This window comes from Meles meles, chromosome 9, assembly GCF_922984935.1.
Source record: "Meles meles chromosome 9, mMelMel3.1 paternal haplotype, whole genome shotgun sequence".
Taxonomy (NCBI): domain Eukaryota; kingdom Metazoa; phylum Chordata; class Mammalia; order Carnivora; family Mustelidae; genus Meles; species Meles meles.
The window spans coordinates 22997815-23023459 of NC_060074.1; the positions used below are offsets into that span (position 1 = coordinate 22997815).

At 34.4% G+C, this 25645-nt stretch overlaps 1 protein-coding gene across 4 annotated transcripts in view; it reads right to left on the reverse strand.

Annotated features, from left to right (window-relative positions):
• ERBB4 (erb-b2 receptor tyrosine kinase 4) overlaps positions 1-25645 on the reverse strand; it is a 1171522-nt gene that overhangs the window by 715122 nt on the left and 430755 nt on the right. For all 4 annotated transcript variants that reach the window (XM_046019457.1, XM_046019455.1, XM_046019456.1 and 1 more), the window contains exon 2: positions 13119-13270. In XM_046019457.1, coding sequence (XP_045875413.1) covers positions 13119-13270 — 152 coding nt within the window. The remainder of the gene's footprint in view (positions 1-13118; positions 13271-25645) is intronic.

The following is a 25645-nucleotide window of genomic DNA, read 5'->3' on the forward strand; positions in this document are numbered from 1 at the left end:
AAGGCATTTTTTCCTGCTTCTTTTAAGATTTCTTTATCTTCAGTTTTCTGTGGTTTGGAAATGACATGTCTAGGTAGAGTTTTTGTGGCATTTATTCCTACTTGGTGTTATCTGAATTTCCTAGATTTGTAGTTTGGTATGTGACATTAACTTGGAGAAATTCTCAGTCATTATTGTATCAAATATTTTTTCTATTGCTCTCTTCTCCTTCTGGTATTTCTATTATGTGTATGTGACACCTTCTCTTGCTGCCCCACAGATATTATTTATTCTATTCTATTTTTATTTGTTTGTTTTCAGTCTAGGTTCTCTTTGCTTTTCAGTTTTCAAAAATCCTATTGAGGTATCCCCTAATTCAGAGATTCTTTCCCTGGTCATGTCAGTCTGTTAATAAGCACATCAAAAGCATTCTTTAATTCTGTTCCAGTGGGGTTTTTGTTTGTTTCTTTTGTTTTGTTTTTAGCCCTAGCATTTCTTTTTGGTTCTTTCTTAGGATTTCCATCTCATATTGCCCATCTGTTCTTGCATACTGTCTACCTTATCAGTTAATGCTCTGAGCATATTAATCATAGTTGTATTAAATTCCCAGTCCGATAATTCCAACAACCTTGCCATGTCTGGTTGTGATGTTTTCTCTGTCTCTTCAAATTGTGTTTTTTGCCTTGGGCATGCCTTGTAATTTTTTTTTTTTTAATAGTCAGACAAGATGGGGAAAAGGATTTGTTGTAAATAAGTTATGGGGCAGCAAGGTGTAGGGGAAGGGGAAGCATTCTATACTCCTATAATTAGATCTCAGGCTTCTAGTGAGCCTATGCATCTGACTGTGAATATCATGGGTGTTTCTTAAGTTTTGTTTTGTTTTTCTGTTTTACTTTTTTGTTTTGTTTTGTTTTTGTTTTCCTCCCCTATTAGGTGGAACAAGGTGGCTAGATTAGGCTGGAGTTGGATATTTCCCTTCCACATGTCAGTAAAACTCTGATATCATTCCAGTAGATTAGGCTCTGGTTAACTTGTTTCCACTGAGGGCAGGCCTTGTTAAGCAAATGCATTTCAAAATGGTTCCTTTTCTCCCCACTGTGTAGAAGCCTGAGGGGATTTTTTTCAGGATACTTACTATGGGCAACTGCTCAAGCTCCTGGAAATAAATCTCATCATATTGTGGAGCTCCCTCTGACTGGGCCCTCCTGAAGTTTTTAACTCTCATAGTTGTCTGTCCTAATCCTCCAGGAACCTGCCAATTACACTTCAGTTTTTCCTTCCCCAGCAGTGGTTCACACAGTTGTTTCAGCTCTGAGTCTCTGCTCTAGTTAAAACTTAGCTCTCTGTATTTGCTTCTCGGTCTCTATCATCTTGGCGGCAGTAATTTGCCCTATGTACTCCCCTTTCTTATGGATCCAAGAAAAGTTGTGGATTTTTCAGTCTGTTTAGACTTTTACTTAGTGTTAAGATGAAGTGATGACTTCCAAGTTCCCTATACATGGGACAGGGAACCATTCCATGACCCCTTTCTATGCTACTTCCAACACACACACCTCTAAATACATACCATTCAATCATCCATCATTTATCTCACACTTTGTGTGTGTGTGTGTGCACACGTGCATGCGCACGTGCACACACACAGACAGGGTGAAAGGGGCTGGAAATATAAAGATAGATAAAATAGAGTCCTTGCTCTCAAGAGGATTAGAATCTATTCTGGGTATGTCTATGGTATTTACCACCTATACCATTCTTTCAGTGTTTATAAGGTTTAAGCTAATGACTGCTAACTTATAGCTATATAGTTACTTCTTTGTAAAGTACAGCACAAAAAATTACAGACCTGGCAATCAATAAACACCTGTTTTTTGATAAATAAAAATAAATAGGTAAAACAAATATAAATATATATAGGAGTTGCCTTATATCAATTTCCCTCAAAACATGTTCTAAGTAACAGACGGGTCATTGACAAACAGTGGGCAGTAGCAAGGCAACATGAAAGTGTCTGAACTATTTTAAGTGAAAGAACTGAGTTAAAGTGCTTGATTTGTCCATTAGCAGTACACTCCTAAGAAAGTGACTCAATTTTTTGAAGCCTGTCATCACTTATAAACAAGCATAATAACACTTAGACATAAGGTTGCAATAAGAAGTGGAGGATAGAATCAGCATAGTGCTTTATACCTCTCTCAACAAATCATAAGTATTAGGTATTAGTCCATGACAACCTAGAGGTAATTCTAAAAGTGCCTATACATACTGTGTTTCTTATTACAGAGAATATAGTTTCAGTATAACAAAATTCACTGAGAGAAAACCATTTAACCCAGTTTATGCGCTCAAAGAACAAAAGTTGATTGGACATTTATTCTCATTTGCTCTACACAATATCTACATAAATTGATGAAAATGCGAAGTACATCCCACAGTCCAACACATTCCTACATAGACTCATATATGCTGTCATACAGATAAACACTAACTACTAAAACACTAATTTGGGGGCACCTGGGTGGCTCAGTGAGTTAAGCCTCTGACTTTGGCTCAGGTCATGATCTCAGGGCCCTGGGATTGAGCCCCACATCGGGCTCTCTGTTCGGCGGGGAGCCTGCTTCCGCCTCTCCCTGCCTGACTCTCTGCCTACTTGTGATCTCTCTCTCTCTCTCAAATAAATAAATAAAATCTTTAAAAAATTTTAAAAAACACACTCATTTTGCTTGGATTGGGGTGGGGGGCAGGGATGGCAATACAGATTGAACTTGGGGTACATGTTAACGTTTGAGGATTTTCTAAAATGAGAAGCATGGAAAGGCATTTCAGAGAGGAAGAAAATTGCATGCAAGAGCATGGAGACCTTAGTTTGTAAAGAGTAACTGGATACAGAAGATCATAATATAATGGAGATATAATATAATAGAGAGAATTTCAGATATTCAAGGCAGTCCAGAGAAGAAGATACTTAGAGTTATAAAGGTTATATGGCTTTGATCTTCACACAACTGAGTCCACAACCAGACTATTTACCTATCCATTAGGTTTTTAATGTATCAGTGTTAAGTACCTAAGTTAAGTTTCCCATGTTTCCACTGCAGGTAGATATTATTTATTATAAACCAAATCATTCCATGGAATAAAATAAAAGACACCATTGTTTCTACTTGACATTAGGGAGAGGAGATTCAATTAGAAAAGTAAATAATGTAAAGAAAAAAAGATGCCAGTGCAATCATTTTCTTTTCCTGACTATAAAAGTTATGAAGAGTAGAAGAATTCATTCTTATTCTTATTCAATTTACTTATTTATTCATTCTACAAATATTTGCTGAGCATCCACTATATGATAGAAACTCTATTATGTGCTAGAATTCTACAGTGAACTAGACATAACCCTTGCCCTCAAGGTATTTACTATTTAGAAGAGTAGCAAAAATTAAACAAATGCTCAAATAATTGCTCTAAAGGAAGTGCTACAAAGAATCATAGAGTGCTATGAATGTAATAATGGGAAGAATTCAGTAACATATGGGAGTTAGTAAAGCTTCCCTCGAGAAATGACCTTTAAAAAGAGTTTGGAATTTAAACAGAACTTATCCCAGGCAGGAATAAGGGTATGTGTTTATATTTTTTGGTGGGGGAGAAGGTCTTAGAATGAAAGGAAGGGCAATCAAGCTAGAGAGAGCTTAATATAGAAAGGAAGTTAGCTAAGACTGAATGATAGCCATGAATTTTAATGTTATCAGCAATAGTGGAGGACAAAGCAGCGGCCAAAAAATATAGGAACTTAATAAGAATTTTGGCCATTGTTCTCAAAGGATGGGAATTTTAAGAAAATAAGTAATATAATTCAGCATATAGCCAAATTTGCTTATACTTTTGACCTCTTTTTCTTTCATGAGCTCTTCCCAATGCTTCACTGATGCCTCATTAAATTCTTTCATGAATGCTTCCCAATGATTCCATGAGATGATGTCTTATAGACTGTTGAAACAACTCTCACTCACTATGAAGAGAGTTTGTGCATTTTTAGCTATTGATTAATTCTTAAAAACAGCCAAGAGTTTGACTTGCGATTTCACCTCTCTGAAAATACAAAATCACTACCATGCAAAACTGAACCTCTAAAAAAAGCTTTATAAAAATTTACTGTCAAGTACTCAGAACATAGTTCAATAGAGGATACCTAAGGATTGGGAGAAGAAAGAAAGAAACCCAATAGGGTTAGATACAGTCTACATCTACTAGGTGCCAGGCACTCCAATAGGTACTTTTTTTTTTAAAATCTGTGTGGCACCACATTGCTTAAGGAGATTTATTTCAACATTCAATTACATATTCCAATTTCCATGTAGAAATTGAATAGAAATGATTTCAGAGAGGCCTATAGTTAACTAAAACAAATACCTTAAATTTATCACTTTCATTATATATTTTAATATAATATTTTACAGTTAAATGGGTTCAAATCAGGGATTAGGAGAAATAATTGCAGTGTCTCTAAATGCAGAAGTCTTCACATTTTATTTTTACACTTTTGAACTTTAAATTATACTCTATGTGATTGAAGAGAGACCTTTGAAATTGGTTTGGTCTCCTACAATATGGTTCATCTTTTCTTTTTTGAAAGAAACAGTGTTCCATTTTAAGAGTCAGAGAAAAATAAAGCTAATTAAGAGGTTCATAGTTATGAATTTTTAAAAGGCTTTATTTGATTATAACCTACTGTTTGGGTTTTAGATTCAAAAGGTAGCCCATTGCCAAAATGTTTCTAGTTACTCTTAAAAACTCACATAAATATTTGTTTAATGATATTTTTTATACTTTATTCAAAGACCTCTCTCTTTGAGGCAAGGTCTTTGCTACTTACAAATGAGAGAAAGAAACTTTTTATACTCAATTCCCCTGAGCAAAGAGTACCTAAGAATCATAGAGTGAAATGGGTTTGTTACTTGCATATTTCACTAAGGTTAAGATAAGCCTATAAATTCATTATACTCACCGTTTAAGCCAAATTTAAATACAACAACCTCCACAGATACAAAGGAACACATTACATCTGCTCAGCATTCTAATAAATTCATTTTAAGTACATTTGCAACAAGGGCATTTTTTTTCTGGAAAATGCACTATAATTTAGGGACTTAAAAACTTATTTTAAGAAGTTTTCAGTAATATTCTCTTAGAAATATTATATAGGTTTAATATTTTATAATAATTTGACTCAATCCTAGAAAATGGTTACTAATTAATATTTATATATCAGTATAAATGGCCAATAATTTATATTTATTATACATACATATATATATGTTAGAATTATAAATTATATGGATATATTTCTTATTTCTACCCTTCTTTCCAAAACTCCTTCAAATATTTATTCTACTAAATGTACATCTTTTTATAGGTAGTACTAAATTTATTTTGTTTTTAATATTTAGAGAAAACTATTAAATATTTTTATTTAATATTTCATTTAAAGGATTAAGAAGAAAGTTTGAAAAATATGCTTATATAACTGCTGACACAAAAATATAGACATTTTCTTCCTTTATGATGTAAGATAACTGAAGAGCAGCAGGATTTGAGTCATGTATATTTTCAGATTAAATGGTATTTAACCTTTGAGGAAATTTTGTTTTTTCCCTAGGCCAAGTATAAATTGCATAGCTTTTTAAAATGCAATACAACTTCTATGATTAGATTTAGTTCAAAATCAAATTTCAATTTAAAAGCCAGCTGTAAATACATAAACACAAAACTGCATATGTATTATATTTAACAGTCTTAAAACAGCTTTCAGAAACTATCAAAGCTTTGAAAATTCCATTTAACCCAGAATGTCTGCTTTGACCCAACAGACATATTTAAACCTTATTCTACTTCCTTTTTGGTATTTTCCATCTCAATCAGCTAAGATTTCTTCATCAAAATACCGAACATACATTACGTTTTACCGTAAGTATAGTTTTGTGTGAAATTCAGTTAGAGAAATTAAGTAAAGATTTGAAACAGCCTAATGTCTGTTTAGATATATTTCTTGAAGGTGCAGTTTCTTTGAACCTAAAGATGATTCATTCTAAGTATTTTGGATATTGAACTTCATAGTCTTTTCTTGCCACCTGTCCCAATTAGTGGCATGGAAGAAAAACTTACACTACTATGCTCAATGAGTAACTAGTTAAGGAATATAAATACTTGATATAAGATTCTTATTTAGTTGTCTACCATTTAATAGAGTTACAAATACATTACTTATTTACGTCACAAAATAAATCAGGAAAATTTAGATTCAGTCTTGTTCTCCCTTACTATGCAGTACAAAATGTGTGTACAGCTTTGAAATAGATATGCTGCATTAGAAAACAGTGTACTTACATCATCTTTCAGGTAAATGTGAAAATATAATACATAAGCATTTACCTTATTATCTCATAGATGTTTCATCTAACTGGTGTTTTCCTCTTCAATTTTTTTATGATTCTAAAATAAGACTACTTACTCATCCTGATTCTAATCAATCTCCCCAACACAATCTCTTGTCACACAAGTCATTCTATCGAGTATTTAATGAGCTAAAACCAGACAGAGTCAATGGTCACCCCTGTTTAAAAAATCTATTCAATAAATTATTTTCTAACCCAAAGGAAAAAGTACTTTGTAAATTACCTATTTATTTTTAAATATGAATTCTTCAGTGTAGCATTTTGATAAATCACACTATGCAGCAGACAGCTTAACCAAGGCACAGTTAGAGTTAAATGAGGATGAGAAGGATATGGGAAACAAATAAAATTATAAAAACCACTCCCTATATTGTTGGATTTAATTCTGGTCATCTGCTTGGAATTGACAAAGGACAATAAAAGGTAGACCCTGAAGTTAGAAGTAGGGTGAAATGTAAATATTTCAGAATTTTATATTAAGCCTGACTGGTTACAGAAGCTAAGCTAAGGAATAGGTGAAAGCAGAGTTACTTGTTGCAACATGAAAGTCATTACTGCCAGCATCATCCCTGATTATATTGTAACAGAACTATGCTAATGAAGCCAAGGTCTTAGGTTCCCGTGAGCCAGTCAGTATCTTGCGGTCTCTGAGTTACAGCTTTATCTGCCTTTCTGCAAACGTGTCCTTACTCAGAAGAGGAACTATGTGTGAGTATAAAATAAAATAACGTAAATTCATTCCCAGCACTGGAAAAGCAATGCAAATTTCATGTCCAGTGAATGTAAAGCAACATCCTCATACATGAAGGAATGAAGGATCCCATATATAATCCTAATAAAGGAGAATGATAACTCCATGACATTATATGATACTAATTATTAACTAAAAGACAAAGAAAATATTTGAAATTAAAAATAAACATTTCCTTTGGTAGAGAAAAATGAACTATTTATATGATTTCTAGTAAGAAATAACACTGGAATTTTATTTTTAACAATGAAGTTCAAAATGGCATTATTTCTTACATATAGAAAAAATTCCCTATATCTGTGCCAAATATACAATTAAAAGAGCTAATTTAAAAAAAAAAGTTTTCTCATAAAACTTATTTTCCCATAATAACACGTTATTCATCATCTGAGGGAAGATATATTTAAGATATATTTTCATTTTAAAATCTATACGTTCTGGTCTTTTTCAAAGACATCACCTTTTGCTATCAATAACAAAATATTAACGTTACTTGGAGCAATATCATAATGTATTAACTTATTTTGTATTCATTTTTCAGTAATAAAGACATCTATAAGCATTAAGAGTCAAGACTTCAACTTTACACTACAGCATAGAGATGTTCAATGAATTACTAATATTTTAATATCCCAGGTAAAAGGATCAACTGTTAAAATAAATTTATCTCTTTATAATCCTAACAAACACTATTTCCAAAACAATTTTCACACAACTAAATTCAAGCTACAGATTACAAATTATTACTTATTATACTAATGGTTAAGGATAGGTATCCATACACCTCATATATATGCTACATTATGTATTGCTTTCCATTCAGTTGGCACCTAATACTTATTTGCTTAAAGTGAATATATAAAATAGAGAAAATAAATATAAAGTATACATGCTGGGAGGTCTAAAAAGGTAACTTTTTAGAAGTGTGGAGTTATTGGATGCCAGCAATAGCAAAGAGGACCAATGGAATGACAAAAGAGAAACTCTCAAGAATTCTAATGAGGGTATAAGGTCTAAATGTTCATTCCCATTATTTGCTATATTTCACCTTGTTTGAGAGAGTTCACGAAGAGTAAGACAATAACACAAAATCTGTGATTTTTATACCTGTTGTTTTCTATTATGTCTTAACCTTGGGACTGTGATAAAGTACATAGTAAATAAGTTTTAGGGCCTTTTTCTAGCCAACTCTGTGATCTCTCAGGGGTCTAATGTTAAATATTGTCAACTAGATCTTTTTTCCCCAAGAAGAAATGCAAAAGCTTGGAGGTTACAACAAAGCTGGGTGAAAAGGTGCTTATAGAGATAAGCACCAAGGTTGATATAATAAAGTGTCTTAAAATAATGCATTTCAAAGTATTTCAATAAAATACATCTAACAAAGATTGAGGAAGTATTTCCAAAATGTTATAGGGTGGTTTTTTGTTTGTTGGTTTGGTCTGGTTTTTTAATTTATAATATAGAAGTCCACCTTCCACTTCAAAAGCATATTTTTTCTGTGTTCTTGAGATCTTGAGAGAGGTACTAGATGGGATATTTTGGTTTTAATAAAAGAAAACAAACCTATCTAGTTTAAGGAAAAGGGATAAAATCATTACAAAGTTACTCCCAAGTTCCAGGAGTATCCTATGGGCTGCTAGCTGTAGTGCAACCAGTCATCAAAAGCAGACTGGAAACTGGAAATTCCCTCACCAGTAAATTGGGGTGAATGGTCATTCTCTCTTTCTCTGCTCACTGTCTGTTTAAGTGTGTTTGCTCCATTCTGCTGTCTGCACAGCCCTCTCTGACATCCAGATGACAAGAAAAAAACGTTGACTATATTCTGGTACCAAAAGGCTCAAGAAATTAACTGACACAGAATGTGTCTTATACCCACACACCTGATCTGTGATGCTATCATACTGAGATAACATGAGGAGAGGTAGACATATTCATCTAGAGAACATATAATACATGAAACAGTGATCTATAAAGTATTATTAAGTTTTATGAAAAATATTCATTTATTTGTCTTTTAGGCAGATACTTAATGAAAGCTTATGATATTTTAGGCACAACAAAATACTATGAACTCGTTAATTAGAGAAGAAAACAAGGATGGAAGATCCTTTAAAAATAAAGGTAATTTCATATGTTCTTAAAGACAGAAGTTAATTCCAGAAATAAATTTAAGATCCCTATCTATGATGTCTCTCTGAACACATTATAGGTTTGAGTCATTCTGAGAGGAAGGGAAATTGCACACCTCTGTAAGCAGTTGCTCAGTAAATTACAGTTATATAAATATATCTGAGGGCTATGTAATACATAGAATAGGTTAAGGCAAGATTACTACTCACTAATATAATTCAAAACTTATTGGAAATATTAGCATAATGTAAAATAACTAGTTTTCCTTTACATGCACTCTACTTATTATAATGTGCCAATATTGGACAGATTACATACTTTGGAGGGAAGCCACTAGGAACACAAATGAACCATAATGCAGTTATCTGGAGTGAAATTTTTATATTACAGTTTTTCCCTGCTATCTGAAAGTAGAGTGTTCCTATTAAACCCTCCCTACGCCAAAATGGTACGAAGCAAAGAAGCAATTATCATTTTGTAAAAGTGAAAATCCTCTTCAGATTTCTTCTGGTTAGTGAAAACAGAGAGTCAGGTAGGTCTTACATAAAAGTGAAGTGAGATAAAGTGAGTTTTGACTAGTGGAGAAAGCCTGTAAATGGAGAGCTTTTAGCATATTCTAAGGTATACTTAGAATATAGTAGCATAATAATACAGTAGTTAGTTGTGCCTGCTTTCAGGGCTCATTCAGAAAAGTAGTTAGAACACTGACATAACCAAAAAACAAAGAATGGGGTATCTAGAGAGCTCAGTCCTTGGCCCACTTTCTGGTCTAAGTATTCTCAATCCCTCTTGACGGTTTTATCTAAGCCCTAAAGGTTAATTTATTTGGATGCTGATGTCCCCTAAATAACTGTCTATAATATAAGGCTTTCCACCTCTCCATTTTAATATTTTATTCCATCCCCAAATTTATCTTCAATCATACTACAGTATGGGTTCCGTGAAGGTGAGAATGATGTGTAATTTATTTGCATGCTTATGTCTCATCTCTAAAGCAGTAAACATTAAGTACATACTTCATACCTCTGACTCTGGACCTTCTTTCTAAGCCTGCACTAATATTACTCCCATTGGAATGCCTTTCTCTTCTATCTACCCACACTGTAAGCCCCTATTCATTTTTTCATGATTCAACTCAAGCACATCTTTGATGAAATCTTTCCTTAGTCTCTCAGAATTAGCCATTCCTTTTTTTCACCCAGCACTCACACCTATAATTAACCCAAGACCATACCTTCATTCAGATTCTGGCTTCTCATTTCTGTTTTAGCAACTATAATTTTTATATATGCATATATAATCATATTATACACATTATATATATACATATATACACACATAAATGTAATACTTACATATTACTCATCTGTAACCCTCTACAAGACTGCAAGATTGTTGAGGTCAAGGACAATAGATTACTTGCTCTTGTATTCTTGGGCTAAGATTATCTTTGAATGAATACTTATATGTCATGACCAGAAATGGCTATTTTCCAAAGGAACAATAGATAAGTGAAACAACAAAAAAGGTGTTATTAGTAAGGAAAAAAAAAACTATTAGAGCTATCTTTGAATCAGTAGATGACAATAAAGATATGTTTATGGGGTAGTACAAAGTTTACATGAAATTTTGGAGATGCTACTTAGGTACGAACAATTATTTTTTTAAAGAAACAACTTTTGCTCCACATAGAAACCTTGATCATCCTTATTTTATTCTTTCCCAAATTTGTTTATTCTAATATCTTACTATTTACTCAAGATGGCTCTTAAAAAGGTAGAATATCCAATGATATAAACCATGTTGCTCAAAGATCTGTAGATTACTTTCATATTTCTAAATATTAAAAATTGACTTGAATCTATTTTTTTAAAGACTGCCAGTTATAAAATCCATGACTATTTTTTGTTAAGCCAGTAGAATCTCATTCCATGTACAGCAAAGTCAAGAAAGTACAAGAAGAAAAACAAAGATCTTATATTGCCTTTTAAAATTTTCTCATATTATTCTGATTGAATAAACTATTTAACCTATTTTTTCCCTGATTCAGATTTCAGATCTCAATTTTCCTTTTCTGTGACATCATTGAGCTTCTTGGCATTTCTAACCAAATCAGCTCATATTCCATCAAAATCTTATTTTGATGTTGAAGAATAAAATCTATCTGAAAATAATCAACATGGGTTGATTTTTTTAATAACTAATGATGCATTCCTTTGAAGTGGCTATTCTAGGATAGCTTACAAGTATTCTCTTCTTGAAACAATAGTCCAAAAAAGAAAAAACAAAAATGTTAAGCTCTTCTAAGGCTCTCTTATTCTAGAACTTTGATAATTTTTACTATTTACTTTTGATAAACAAAAATGTCATAACTAAATATCATAATTATTAAAAAGTTTGACATAAAACTCATAGAACCAGAGCTCTGATAATCAGGCAACAGAATACAGAAACACCTTCAGTCCCTCTACTGATCCTAGTATGATAGTCACTTTATAAACAGACATCAGAAGCTTCATAGTATTACTTGAGTTTTGAGGTGGTTCATTTTCTGAGGTTGTTGCTCTTCTATATATATGTTACATAAATTCAAGTATTTAAAAATCATTGCCCTTTTTTACTACTTATCCAAGTACAGAATTATTTAAATTATCACAATTCTTTAAATAATTCACTATATCCCAAACAGCTTACTGTATCAGTATTTGAAACATTTTTGTCTTGATTTACACAAGACGGTACTCCAAAGAAATGTGTAAATACTACTGAAAAGATCAAATATATTATAGGGATGCTGTTATTTAAAATATATCTTGTTAGTTCTTATATAAAGAATAAATTCATAGGTATGCAGAAGACCATATCTCTTTGAAGTTCAGATTTTCCTCTTGCCTATTCTGGTTAAAGCAAAACATAAGAAACTGAGGGCACAAAGCACAGATAGTCTGTTTAACAGACTGAGGATGTAAATGAGAGCCAAAACAAGTTTGCAAAAGGACTGGTTGTCTCTGAGTAACTTTATATATACACACATGTGCATTTATGTGCAAACATATATCAACCTACATAAGTACTTGTAATTCCCTGTGTCTAATTTAACTAATTTGTAGGTTTTCAAAAACAGATGTCATTTTTCTTCTACACATAACAGTTCTAATCTTATTATGGTAATATGTAGTAGTCTGAAATTTCCAAAGTGACAGAAAAGGGACAGGAAGTGAGATTACTAAAGTTACCAATTCTTTTTTTTTTTTTTAAAGATTTTATTTATTTATTTGACAGAGAGAGATCACAAGTAGGCAGAGAGGCAGGCAGAGAGAGAGGAGGAAGCAGGCTCCCCGCGGAGCAGAGAGCCCGATGCGGGGCTCGATCCCAGGACCCTGAGATCATGACCTGAGCTGAAGGCAGCAGCTCAATCCGCTGAGCCACCCAGGCGCCCCTAAAGTTACCAATTCTTATCGGATTGGTCCTCTGACTCTCCTAGTCCCAGCCTAACAGTTTTCCTCTTGTCTGCAATTCAGAAAAAAGCACACTTGCTCGATATCATGCACCTTAGGCTGACAAAATCTTTCATCAATCTTAGAGTAACAGTAACTGCCCTGAACCTAGGGTGTCAGTCACGATGGCACTGTTACTCTTGTTCTTTTCCTAGGCATGCCTCGGTATCTCTTATCTTCTGCCTACAGTCATGGTCCCTGCCAGGCAGAAGAGTATCACCATCAAATACAAGCAAGCTGGTCCGTGTTTATGCACTGTGACACCACTGTCCACTCACAGAGAAGAGAAGAGAAAGAAAGAGACAGCTTTACCCGCAGAAAGGAGAGGTCCCGGTTGTGCTCGATGCTGGTTATCTCCAGGTTGCCCATGACCACCTCACAGTTCTCATAGTATTTGCGCAAGGCTCGATACTGCTGCTCCAGGTCAGAGAGAGAGCTCAGCTTGTTCTCTGTTCCCGCACACACTGCCAAGAAAAGAAGATACAGAGGAAGTTATATAACCTCTCCATGACATGCACAATGACAATGTCTCTCTCAACACTCTATCCCACACACCCTATTCTGTTTCCCCAAATTAAAATATATTTCATGCCATTATACCCATAAACCACACAGATATAATACTTCCTTTTTATTTTTCCCCAGCTATATCATGATATGAGACATAACAGTGTATACATTCAAGGGATATGATGTATATGATACACATATATTTAAAAATGATTAAAACCATAATAGCATTAGCTAACACCTTCAATCATGTCCCACAATCACTATTTCTTTTCTGTAATGACATTTAAGATCTACTATGTTAGCAACTTTCAAGTATATAATATAGTGTTGTCAATTACAGTCACCATGCTATACGTTAGATCCTTGGAACTTATTCATCCTATAACTGGAAGTCTGTACCCTTGGTCGGCATCTCCCCATTTTCCTCACACCTGAGCTCTGGTAGCCACCACTCTACTCTCTGTTTCTATGAGTTCAGCTTCTTCAGATAAGACATATAAATGACATCATAGTTCTTTTCCTAAGTTGCATGGATGAAACACAGAGTCTAAGATGGCACAGGTTCCAAAGAAACAGAGCAAAGAGTAAAAATTAAAGCGATCAATTTGTAGTCCATACATTTTAAACATATACTACAAACAGAACATGTTACAAAATATGAGCTGTGATTGATATCAACTGGGCCTTCCCTCTGTATACTCATTAGTAGTCTAAGGTATAATGGACTGATAGTAAAGGATCTCAGTATGCCTTCTTCGACAGTGTGGATCTTGAATCTGTTCACACACGCACACTGAGTGTACACACGTGTGTTCTTTATTTTCTGTCTGTGCTGATATTTGTCTTCCAGAAGTTAGAGTTTTGGTTATTACTTCTTATGGTTTCTATATCTGCCTGTACAAGATCTTTATCATTTAATGCACCAACTCTAATCTTCAGTAGACTGAAAAAAAAACCTACATTATGAATCTTATAATAATACTATGGAAAGTTGAAAAGGAAATGAATGTGAAATAATCTTCTTAGTGACTTACTTCTGAGTAAGTTCTATAATATAGCCAAATTAAGCAAGATATAAAGTGTAAACTTTGAAGAAAAGAGCTGTGTAATAAAGTCATAAACAGTTATAAGTTAGGCACACAGAAATGACGAGTCATAATGCCTTGGCTGTATTCAAGGGAATGGGTTTCAAGCAAACTAGTTTCCATACACAAAGGAAAAAAAATATCTAGATGGATACAGTCCAATAATTAAGACCACATTTTTAAAAGATTTTGTTTATTTATTCTACAGAAAGAGAGCACAAGCAAGGGGAGTGGGAGGCAGAGGGAGATATAGACTCACTGCCGAGCAGGGTGCTTGATGTGGGACTCGATCACAGGAACCCACGATCATGACCTGAGCCAAAGGCAAAGGCTTAACCAACTAAGCCAACCAGGTTCCCAATTAAGACCATCTTGACAGCTGTTGTTGCCTCCTGACACATCAAAAATAACAAAAACCTAAATCTAGACGTCTTGAAGAATAATGTAGACCTTGACCTCAGTGCTAAAACAAACAAATGAAAAAACCATAATCTTTCCCTGTCTGGATGTCTAGTTCATCAAACAGTGTATTTCCTAGAAATATTCTTTTAGAAGTGGAATTCTGTCTTTTTCTGAAAGATGTATTGAAGGTTAAACCCCTGGTATCTGTGACTATGACCTTGTTTGGAAACAGGGTCTTTAAGTTAAGATGAAGACACTAGGGTAAGTCTTAAATCCAATATAACAGTGTCCTTCTAAGAAGAGGAAAATAGCACGTGGATACAAAGACACATGGCGGGGTGGGGGGGTACTCAAAAATGACGTGCAGCTATAGAGGAAAAGATGGGAATGAGATGAAGCTGCAAACCATGGAATGTCAAGAATTGATGGCCATCCCTAGAGCTAGGAAGATGCTGCCCAGTCTCAGAGGCCCTGCTGATACCTTGATATTGAACGTTTAGCCTCCAGAACTATGAAAGAATAAATTACTGTTGCTTTATGGTTTGTGGTACTTTGATAAAGCAGTTCTAGAAAACCAATCCATAATCTTTAGACTGTTTCTGAAATCTAACATATAAAGAAATGTTAAAAATCATTTCCTCTTAGGGGTGCCTGGGTGGCTCAGTCCGTTAAGTATCTGCTTTCAGCTCAGGTCATGATCTCAGAGTCCTGGGATCGAGGCCCCCATCAGGCTCCCTTTTCAATGGGAGGCACATTTCTGTGTGCCTAACATATAACTGTTTATGACTTTATTACAATTTCTCCCTTTTCTCCTTCTCCCTCTCCCTTTGTCCCTGCTTGTGTGCTCTCCTTCTCATTCACTCTCTCTCCCAAATAAATAAAATCTTGAAAAAAATCATTTCCTCTCTCTAGGGTCCTGTCAGCTTATCACCTCCAAGCTACTTCCCCACCTTCTGAGTGCCAAGTCTCTCACACACCATGCTGAAGCTCATTGTTGCCATTGAGAATGCAGTTTTGTAGAGTGCTAGGGATGGAGGCAAAGACTTCTGGAATCCTCCATATCCATTCTCTTCTTCCTTCGGAGTAATAAACTACTCACACTTCAGCTGGGCATGTGGCCACCCCAAACAAAGATTTCATTTCATTGCTCCCCTTGGAGGTAATACTACATGACACTTTGCTAGAACTTCATTTAAAACATGGTTGGAGCCGACTTTGCCTCTTTTCTTCACACCTTCCTCCAATATGCTGCCTGGAATGGGGATGGGATGGCTAAACCTGGAACCACCATCTTAGACCATAAGACCTAAGGACACACCCTAGATATTTGCTGAAAATGAGCTAAAAGGAGCCAGGGTTTTCAAACAATTAAGGTTTTACATTGCTTTATTATCATTAACATGAAGATGATGGTGAATTTTGATTATAGCTGCTAACATATAATACATAGGAAGTATTAAATTCTAGTTAAGTGCTTTTGACCTTAAGTACTTTTTACTGTGTTATCTGGTTTCTTGACTAACCTCAATTTGGAATGAAATTACAATTTTCTTCTTCTTTTTTTTTTGTTTTTTATTTACATTCCAGTTAGTTAACATACAGTGTAACATTAGTTTCAGATGTAGAATTTAGTGATTCAACACTTACATACAACAACCAGTGCTCATCCCAAGATGTGCCCACCTGTTTTGTTTGTTTCTTTTTTTTTTTTTAGAGACACTTGCCCCTGTGTAAGTGTTGTGGAGGGGCAGAGGAAAAGGGAGAGAGGGAGAGGGAAAGAGAGAATCTTAAGTAGGCTCCTCACCCAGCACAGAGCTCAATGCAGGGCTGGATCTCACAACCCTGAGATCATGATCTGAGCCGAAGTCAAGAGTCAGATGCCTAACAAACTGAGCTACCCAAGTGCCTCTACAGGGGCCCTAAACCCCATCACCTACTTCACCCATCCCCCTCACCCGCCTCCCCTCTGGTAACCATCAGTTTATTCTCTATAGTTAAAAGAGTCTGTTTCTAAAGGAACTACAAAATAATTCTTGATCATTGAACATTTTACTGATTCTGTGGGAGGTTCACTTCTTTTTTTTATAAATTTTTTTTTTTAAGATTTTATTTATTTATTTGACAGAGAGAGAGATCACAAGTAGGCAGAGAGGCAGGCAGAGAGAGAGGAGGAAGCAGGCTCCCCGCGGAGCAGAGAGCCTGATGCGGGGCTCGATCCCAGGACCCTGAGATCATGACCCGAGCCGAAGGCAGCGGCTTAATCCACTGAGCCACCCAGGCGCCCCGGAGGTTCACTTCTTAAAACTAATAAACATTAAGAAAATGAATTTCTATTGATAAGTACAATATTATTCAACAGAAGCAGGAAAATAAGAAGTGACTGAGTCATATACATGATCCTTATTGGCCAATATCAAAGTCCAGCTTTTTCTTTTTCTCCAGTATACTGTAGAGACTCTCTAGGAAACACCCTTAATCCACAATCTTTATTTTATTGCTTCTAGCAAAATTATAACAAAATCTTTACAAATTTGTAAAATGTCTGTTGAGAAAAGGAACTATGATATGGGTTTATGAAATATAGATTTTAATTATTTTAAATTCCAATGAGAACAAGCTTATATTTTAATACAACTACTCATGGGGAAATTATAGATTGATTAATAAACTATTTCTAAAATATATACAATGTCAAATTGGAATTTATATACAACTTATGTTGTACAAGTTCCTTTCAACTGGAAATAAAACCTGTACTTTATTATCAATATATAAAAATCAATATGCAAACATCCAAATGGAAAGTTTTCTAAAATATTTAGGTATCCTGACCTTTTCTATAGAAACTTAAACAGATTTTGGAAGAAACATTTATTCATATAACAGTAATAACTAAATATTTTTCCATGTTTCTCATCCTGCATATATGAAAAAAGTATATACTATGCAATTTTTGTTATTAATTATTATTATAATTAGTTATTATTAACTGCTATTATAATAATCTCTGTACAAAATCCACAAAATCTCTGTGTAAAAAATCCACAAAGGCTATAAACTCTTCTAAGAGAAATATAATTTATTAGTTGTTTTTTGTATTTGCTGAGTTATATAGCACAGGGGTTTGCAATAAATTATCATTTACTAATATGCATTCACTTGTTATAAAAAAACAATTATAACTAGTATTTGGAAAATAACTCTCAATTCAGAAAAGTTCCCATTGTTTGATAAGTGATCAGCTGTGTTTTGTACATACCATATGAAAACATAAAATTGGAATGAGTATGTTTAGAAACATTTTTCAACAACAAAAAATCCTCCAATAAACAGAAAGTCTGATTAATTAGAATACTCTATTCTCCAAACATCTTAGTCTTTGGAGTTTTTACTATACACAGTTCTATTTAAGAAAATTTTTGTCTCAGGAAGCCTTTTCTATATATTTATTTTTGATTCAAACTGCTATTTATAATGACTAGTATGCTCTTCATAACTTTCATCTTGAAAGACAGACTTGATTTTAAGAGAACTAGTTTGGATAGATGCATAAAAATCATTTGTATTTCTTGTCATGAAGCCTTCACTGAATGAAACCTCATAACTTCTGTTTGCCAATCGATTTTATCATCAGGCAATGCATACAAGACAATCCTTAAACCATCAAGTTTCATTGATTTCACAAAGTTGTTTATCAAATAGAATTGAAAAAATCTTCCTTACTAGCAAAAACAAGTTTAACAAAATTCAGTCCACTCTGACAACAATTTTATGAAGTCCTTAAACTATAAACCTATAATACTTCAAGCTTCAGAAACTCTGAATTTACATGGGCTTCCTAGAGTTTTCATTCCAAGTGAAACTCCAGCAGTAAAGCTGTATGTGAAGACTTAATGAAATCACCAATTATTCTATTCGGTATTGATTCTGCTACAAATGTAGCTATAGTTGCAAACATGGGCTTTTTATTCCTCTTGACTTAAGATTTATTTCTCACAGTGAGTGAACTACATAATCCTCCTTCACTAAAAAATTAGGAACATAAGTAGGATCTTGTAAAACACACAAAGGCAGGTTCACATAATTATCTGTTTGATTCATGGGGAAAATACATTAGAAGCAGAATGACAAAATAATAACAATATCTATATTAATACTAAAAATGAGTTACTGCCTCCAGACTTGTTATGCCTGTGGAAACTAGCCCTCTATTTTCTACATAAGATAGACAGGAGGGTAAAAGCAATCAATCAATGAATCAAATTTTTGCATAACTTTTTAATCAAATGCTTACATGAGATATGAATTAAGAAAGTAATTATTTATTCAGCATCTACTATTGATCTAGTATCATGGAAATATATATATATATATTGATTAAATGAAGCTATACAATGTACATAGTAAAAAATCAATGAGCAATATACATAAGCCATACATTGTGTGGGCATGATCCAGGGACTGTCTGCATAAAAAAAATACATATGTGGTGACCAATAAATTTTCTAATTTTTCTATCTGATTTAATGATAAGAAGTACTTTCCTTTTCAGAAGCATTAGCATAATAAATATGCTTTAGTTTAATGCACGTTGTTGGGGCTTTAAAAATCTGGAGCTATAGTAAATCTCAAAAAATAAAATATTTTAAAAGCATGTAAGAAGTAGCCAACATTTTTGGAGACTATTATTGGGTGCTATTAAAGTTACATAGTGATTGCAAGTTTTGGCAGCCCTACTTTCAAAGTATATCTACAAATGAAGCCAAATTTGCCACTTCCATTATTATAGTCATTTAATACAAGTCACTCTTATCTCTCCTCTGGACTTTGACAGTAGGCTCTTTCCTGATTTCCTGGATTCCCTACATGTCCTGATTAATTTATTCTCCACACAGGGTCCAGAATGATCTTTTTAAAAACATAAACCATTCACATCAGTCTCCTACCGAAAACACTCCTTGGCTTCTAGTCATACTTATTATAAAATCCAAACTTCAACATGGCCTGTAAGAACCTGTATTCAGGTCTTTGCTCAGTTGTCACTCCTTCATAGCATAGCCTGGTCTGAACACCTTATCTAAAATAAGTAGCAGGTTCTCATACATCATGCTCTGTCTTCTTTGCCTTCTCCATTTTTGTTTTATTGCTATCTGAAATTGCATTATATATTTTGCTTGTTTACTTGTTTATTGTATGTCTCTACATTACAACGCAAGCTGTGAAGAAGGCAATCCCCTTTCTGCTCGACACACAAAAGAGCAGGCACAGGGGCGCCTGGGTGGCTCAGTGGGTTGGGCCGCTGCCTTCGGCTCGGGTCATGATCTCAGGGTCCTGGGATCGAGCCCCGCATCGGGCTTTCTGCTCAGCGGCAAGCCTGCTTCCCTCTCTCTCTCTCTGCCTGCCTCTCTGTCTACTTGTGATCTCTCTCTCTGTCAAATAAATAAATAAAAAATCTTTAAAAAAAAAAAAAAGAGCAGGCACATAGGGTACTTTCAGTCAATATTTGTTGAGTAAATGCATGGACTAAGTCACTAAGCACCGTAACCGAGCCAGCATCAAATATGTTGGTTTTTCCATTTTTTAAAACTTGAATGTTGAACTTGGGCGAGTAACTTTCCAGAGTCTCTGTTTCTTTACCTACAAAGTAGGATTTGTACTAAGTATTTTTATTGATAAACCCAGCTTTAGAGGTTAAGAACACGGGGCCAGACACCCAGCATAAAATCTAGCTCAATCACTGGCCTGCAATGTAATCTATTTCCTCTTCTGTAAAATGGACATAATAACAACCACTGCCTAATAGGCAGTCATGTGAGGATTAAATCAGTCTCTACGTGTGTTTGACACAATGTTGGACTCATGAGAGAGCTCAATGTTAGCTACTGCAATTTATTCAAATATGCAGTATATTATATGTGTGCATTATGCAATATATTAAAGTAAATTAAAATAGAAGTCTTGCATGGTGATGTACTCAACCAGCCTAATCTAAAGAAATGAGCACTGGACAAAGAAAGTAGAGGTTGGGACTCCAATGCTCCAGCACTTTCTAGCCATGAAAAAACTTGAACAATTATTCTGTTCTCATCAGTTCCAATTTTCTCTTTTCTCAAAGAAGATACCTTTATGTTTTCTCCGAGCTCAAAAATTCTGTGATTGAATTTATTTCTAAAATATTTATTTAAAATCTACTCTATACTATGTAAAGGGTTGAATTCATTGGATGCTCTTGAGGAGGTCACATTGTGGCAACATTTTACAAACTTAGAAAGTAAACATACACTTATCAAATGACCCAGCAATTCCATTTGTAGGTCCCTAGATAAATGATCAATTATGTTCACATAAAAATTATGTTCACATACATGGGGGGATTTGCACATAGTTTCGCAGCAACCTGCTTTTCCTGGATTGCAATTCTCAGCTATTCCCAAGTAAATCCAATTTTGCTAGTAAAATAACTGGCAGTTTTATTTTTAAGGTTAACAGTGAACATGTATTGATGCTTCAGGAGAACTTGGATGCTCCCAGGCTTTCCCCATTCCTTGCCCTGCACATCTCTTCTATCTAGCTATTCCTGACCTATAACCTTTTATAACAAACTGCTAACCTAGTAAGTAAAATGTTTCTCTGACTTTTGTGAGCTGCTCTAGCAAGTTAATGGCCCCTGAGGAGGGAATCTTCAATTTATAGCAGTTGATAAGAGTATTGTTGAGCCCGAACAATGTGGGCACTGACTCCTCATGCAGTCAAAAATCCTCTTATAGCTTTTCTCTCCCCCAAAACTTAACTAAGGAATAGTCTAGAGTTGACTGGAAGCCTTACTGATAACATCAACAGTCAATTAACACAGATTTTGTGTGTTACATGAATTAAGTGCTGTGATCTTAAAATTGGGTAGAGAAAAGAATGCTATTAATACAAGGAAGAGAAAAATAGGTACGTGAATATTTATAGGCACTCTACTCAAATTCACAAAAAAGTGTAAACAACTCAAAAGTCTTCCAATGGGTAAAATGAAAATATACATTCCATGAACATCTATTCAGCAACAAAATGAACAGATGATTGATACATCAACATGGAAAATTCTCCAAGGCATTATACTGACTAAAAGAAGCAAGGCTCAAAAGGCTACATAGAATCTAAAAGGCTACATATGTTTCTATTGAAACATCATTTTGTAAAAAAGACTAAACTACAAGGAAGGAGAACAGATCAGTGGTTGCTGGAGAAGAGGAGGAGGGATAGTGAGGGTTTGATAAAAGATCATAAGGGGAATTTGGGACATGGCAGAACAACTCTGCACACTGACCATGGTGGTGATTACCTAGATCTCTACAGTTAAAACTTAAATTTTATTGAATATAAATTAAAACACACACACACACACACACACACACACACACACACACATATACTTAAGTTGGCTTAAATATGTTCCTGTATAATGTAATAAAACATTTTATTAGATTGTTTTCCAGCTATTTTATGCTTTGCTCCTTTTATGAATAATAATGCCCCCAAATGATCAAGAAAATGGGATTATATATCTGAAATTTTGTATTCTTTATAATTAACTTTAAAGGTATTGAAAAATTATTGCCAAAATAGGAAGTGTGATTTGTAACTTACATTATAAGTTGGAAATAAAATATTTTTCAAAGTAAAAATGTGGTACCTTAAAAAAAAATTCCTGTCGTGTATTCTCTGAACCCCTTTTCTACCATTATTTTACTATTTTTTTATTTTACTATTTTACTCCCAAAGTAAAACAGAGAAGCTGCTGAATTTAATGAAAATATTTTCTAAATGATACTTGAGCCAAATGAAAAGGCATTTGGCATTGTAGACCTTCACTAATAGAGCTGTAGCTAGGAAAGGCAGGCATTCTATAGCACAGACTGATGAAAGCAAGCCTGTAGACTACATATACTGCTACGTGTTGATTCATCTAAAATTTTATGGATATATCTTTTACCTCATTTGTTTACCTACAGTAGTCTTCAAATGATCTCAAAGATGTTTAAACTACTAAATTATATTGCAAAAGAAAACCACCTCATTGGTGATGATGAAAAACTGATAGATATAAAAATTGTACATGATTGTCTCCTGTTTATGAATATGTCTTGTAAGTACTCTACTCTAATTCAGTTTTCCCAATAGGTTATTCTTATAGTATGTCCATTTTTTTCCATTTTATATTTCAAAAATTAGCCTAGTAAAATTAAAATAATTACAAATTATTTTAAATGCATTATATGCATCATCAAAAGCTGACTTGTAACTACTTGTATATAATTCCTAGTTTCTGTTCTTCATTATTTTCCTGTCTTTAAATATTTTATTGTTTTTCTTAAATTATATCTCATAAAATTCCTACATTGAGAGCTGAAAAAAAATAATAGAAAGACTTTATAGATTTAGAAATTGCATTCATGTCATTTATTCTTGGATAAAATAATATTCCCCTTACCATTGTCTTGCCACAAATCTCTCCCAGCATTTTTAATCATTCTTCCCACCCCTTCTCAGTCCCCTACACAGAATCCTTCTTATTTACTTTGTAGTATTTCATTTTCTGCGGAAGTGCTGGGTCCTTAACTTTAATGTAGGTACTGGACTTGACAAGCAATTAAAGCAAACAATTTCCACTCATCAAGCCTTGCCAAATTAGTCATCTGCCATCTGCCCCATCATCTGGCTCTCCTTGAAGTCTTGCTGTGAATCTGGATGCACTCTCTCAGATTAAGAGGGACAGTGCAAACCTCCAAGCTGGTGAAATGCCAGTGGGAGCTAAGTATGTAAACATTAGCAACCATCTTTCTTTCCTAGATTATCATGCCTTCGACCATCCCCTTGTGTGTAATAAAAACCAGCCCGTTTGTGATGCCTTATCACTGTGAGACCTTTGCCATTCATTGCAATTAAAGTGGAGTTTGCCGGACTTTCTTTCCTGTTAGAAATATTTAAAAGAAGGAACTAGACTAGTTCCTAAGCTATGCTCACATGCTAAGTCTGGTTTCTCAAGTACTGATAAAGATGTACATTAATAAATGCCCTATGGCCTTTCTATGGCACTCATTGCACAGTGAAACTTTGTTTTTTGTCCTCTGCATCAGCAAATGTTTATTTGGCTATATTAAGTGTTTTAAAGACATTCAATCAAGCTAAATCAATGGTTAAATTGAAACATAGCGAGAGTAAAACATGTGGGTAACAATGTTACCCACATGCTCCCTTTTAAGGGTTTTCTTCCTTCAAGGCATTCTCCCAAATGAGGGCTGATGTCTTTGTGCAAATGCAGAAAAATGCCTCTCCACTGGGTGGAATAAACTCCATGCTAGGACACATTGCTTGCCATAAGAATGCAGGCTGCTTTTTCCTCCCACTTTTACCCTAGTCCATGTGCCTGTTTCCAGTGACGAACCTATAGAACTATAAACAAAAGCTCTGGTCCATACCACTCTCCTGGGTCATCCACACAAACCTGCTTATTCAAGGTAATGGTGTGTCTAAGAAAGAAACAATGACTTTAAAAAAAAAGTGTGCTAATGTTAGACTTGTGAGAGGTAGGGGTGCGGCAGACATTTTTTACTGTATCTTCCAGATATTCTACATGGAAAGTCTAATCTAAGATCACCTCTAACAAAACGTTTGAAAGTTTTAGAAGCCAGTTCTTAATCACATAACCTTCCTGGATGAGAAAACAAAAGCAAACAAACAAACAAAACAACATCTGATATGGATATAGACTACATATTAAAATATGTCATCTTACAATTTATTTTAAACTATTTTCTAATAGCCCCAAATCTGTTTTTCTAGAAACCAGATTCTATAATCTCCAGGAGATTGTTCTCTCTAAAACAGATTCAGATGAGCACTGTGTGGTTATTTTTACAATGTAATCAACTTCAAACACTAATGGTAATTAGGTGTTTGATAAGGAGATAGTCATCATTAGGATAATACCTGCCATTCATTCATTTCTTCTGCCATGCAATTATTCAACAAATGTTAATTGGGGAGCCATAATAAATGGGGCTTTGGGCTAAGTGTCAAAGGATAAAGAAATGAGGTCTGTGTCTCAAATTTGTAACATTTTACACTGTAATGAAATCCTCTATAAAAGTTTTAGAAAATGATATTAGTATGCAAATTTAGTTAAACAGCAATTAAATATAATGTTTTTTTCTGATTTTGAATCACTGCAAATACATAAGATTCACAAAATCAAAATTCATCTTATCTACAACCAAATATGAAGCAGAAAAATATATATGTATCTACATACATATCCACATATTATTTTGTGTTATACAAGGTGGACATCACTTGTGAGAAATTTTCTGGGAGATCTTTCCCCGTAACAGTTGTTACCAAAATCTGCAGTAGCATTTGTATCTGAAGAAATACCACAACTTACAAACATTCTTTTTTTTTTTTTAAGATTTTATTTATTTATTTGACAGATAGAGATCACAAGTAGGCAGAGAGGCAGGCAGAGAGAGAGAGGAGGAAGCAAGCTCCCCACTGAGCAGAGAGCCCGATGTGGGGCTTGATCCCAGAACGCTGGGATCATGACCTGAGCCAAAGGCAGAGGCTCTAACCCACTGAGCTACCCAGGTGCCCCCACAACTTACAAACATTCTATTGACCTATTCAGGTTCATTTCGATCTCCTCCCACATCCTCATTCACTTGTCAAAGAGGACGAAGAGAAAGTACTCTGACACAGAGAGGCTAGGCGTATTTTTCTCACTATATATTATCCTCAAGGCTGTTTTTCAATCCAGCCCCCATGCTAGATGACTTAAAAACTCTACAAACATGT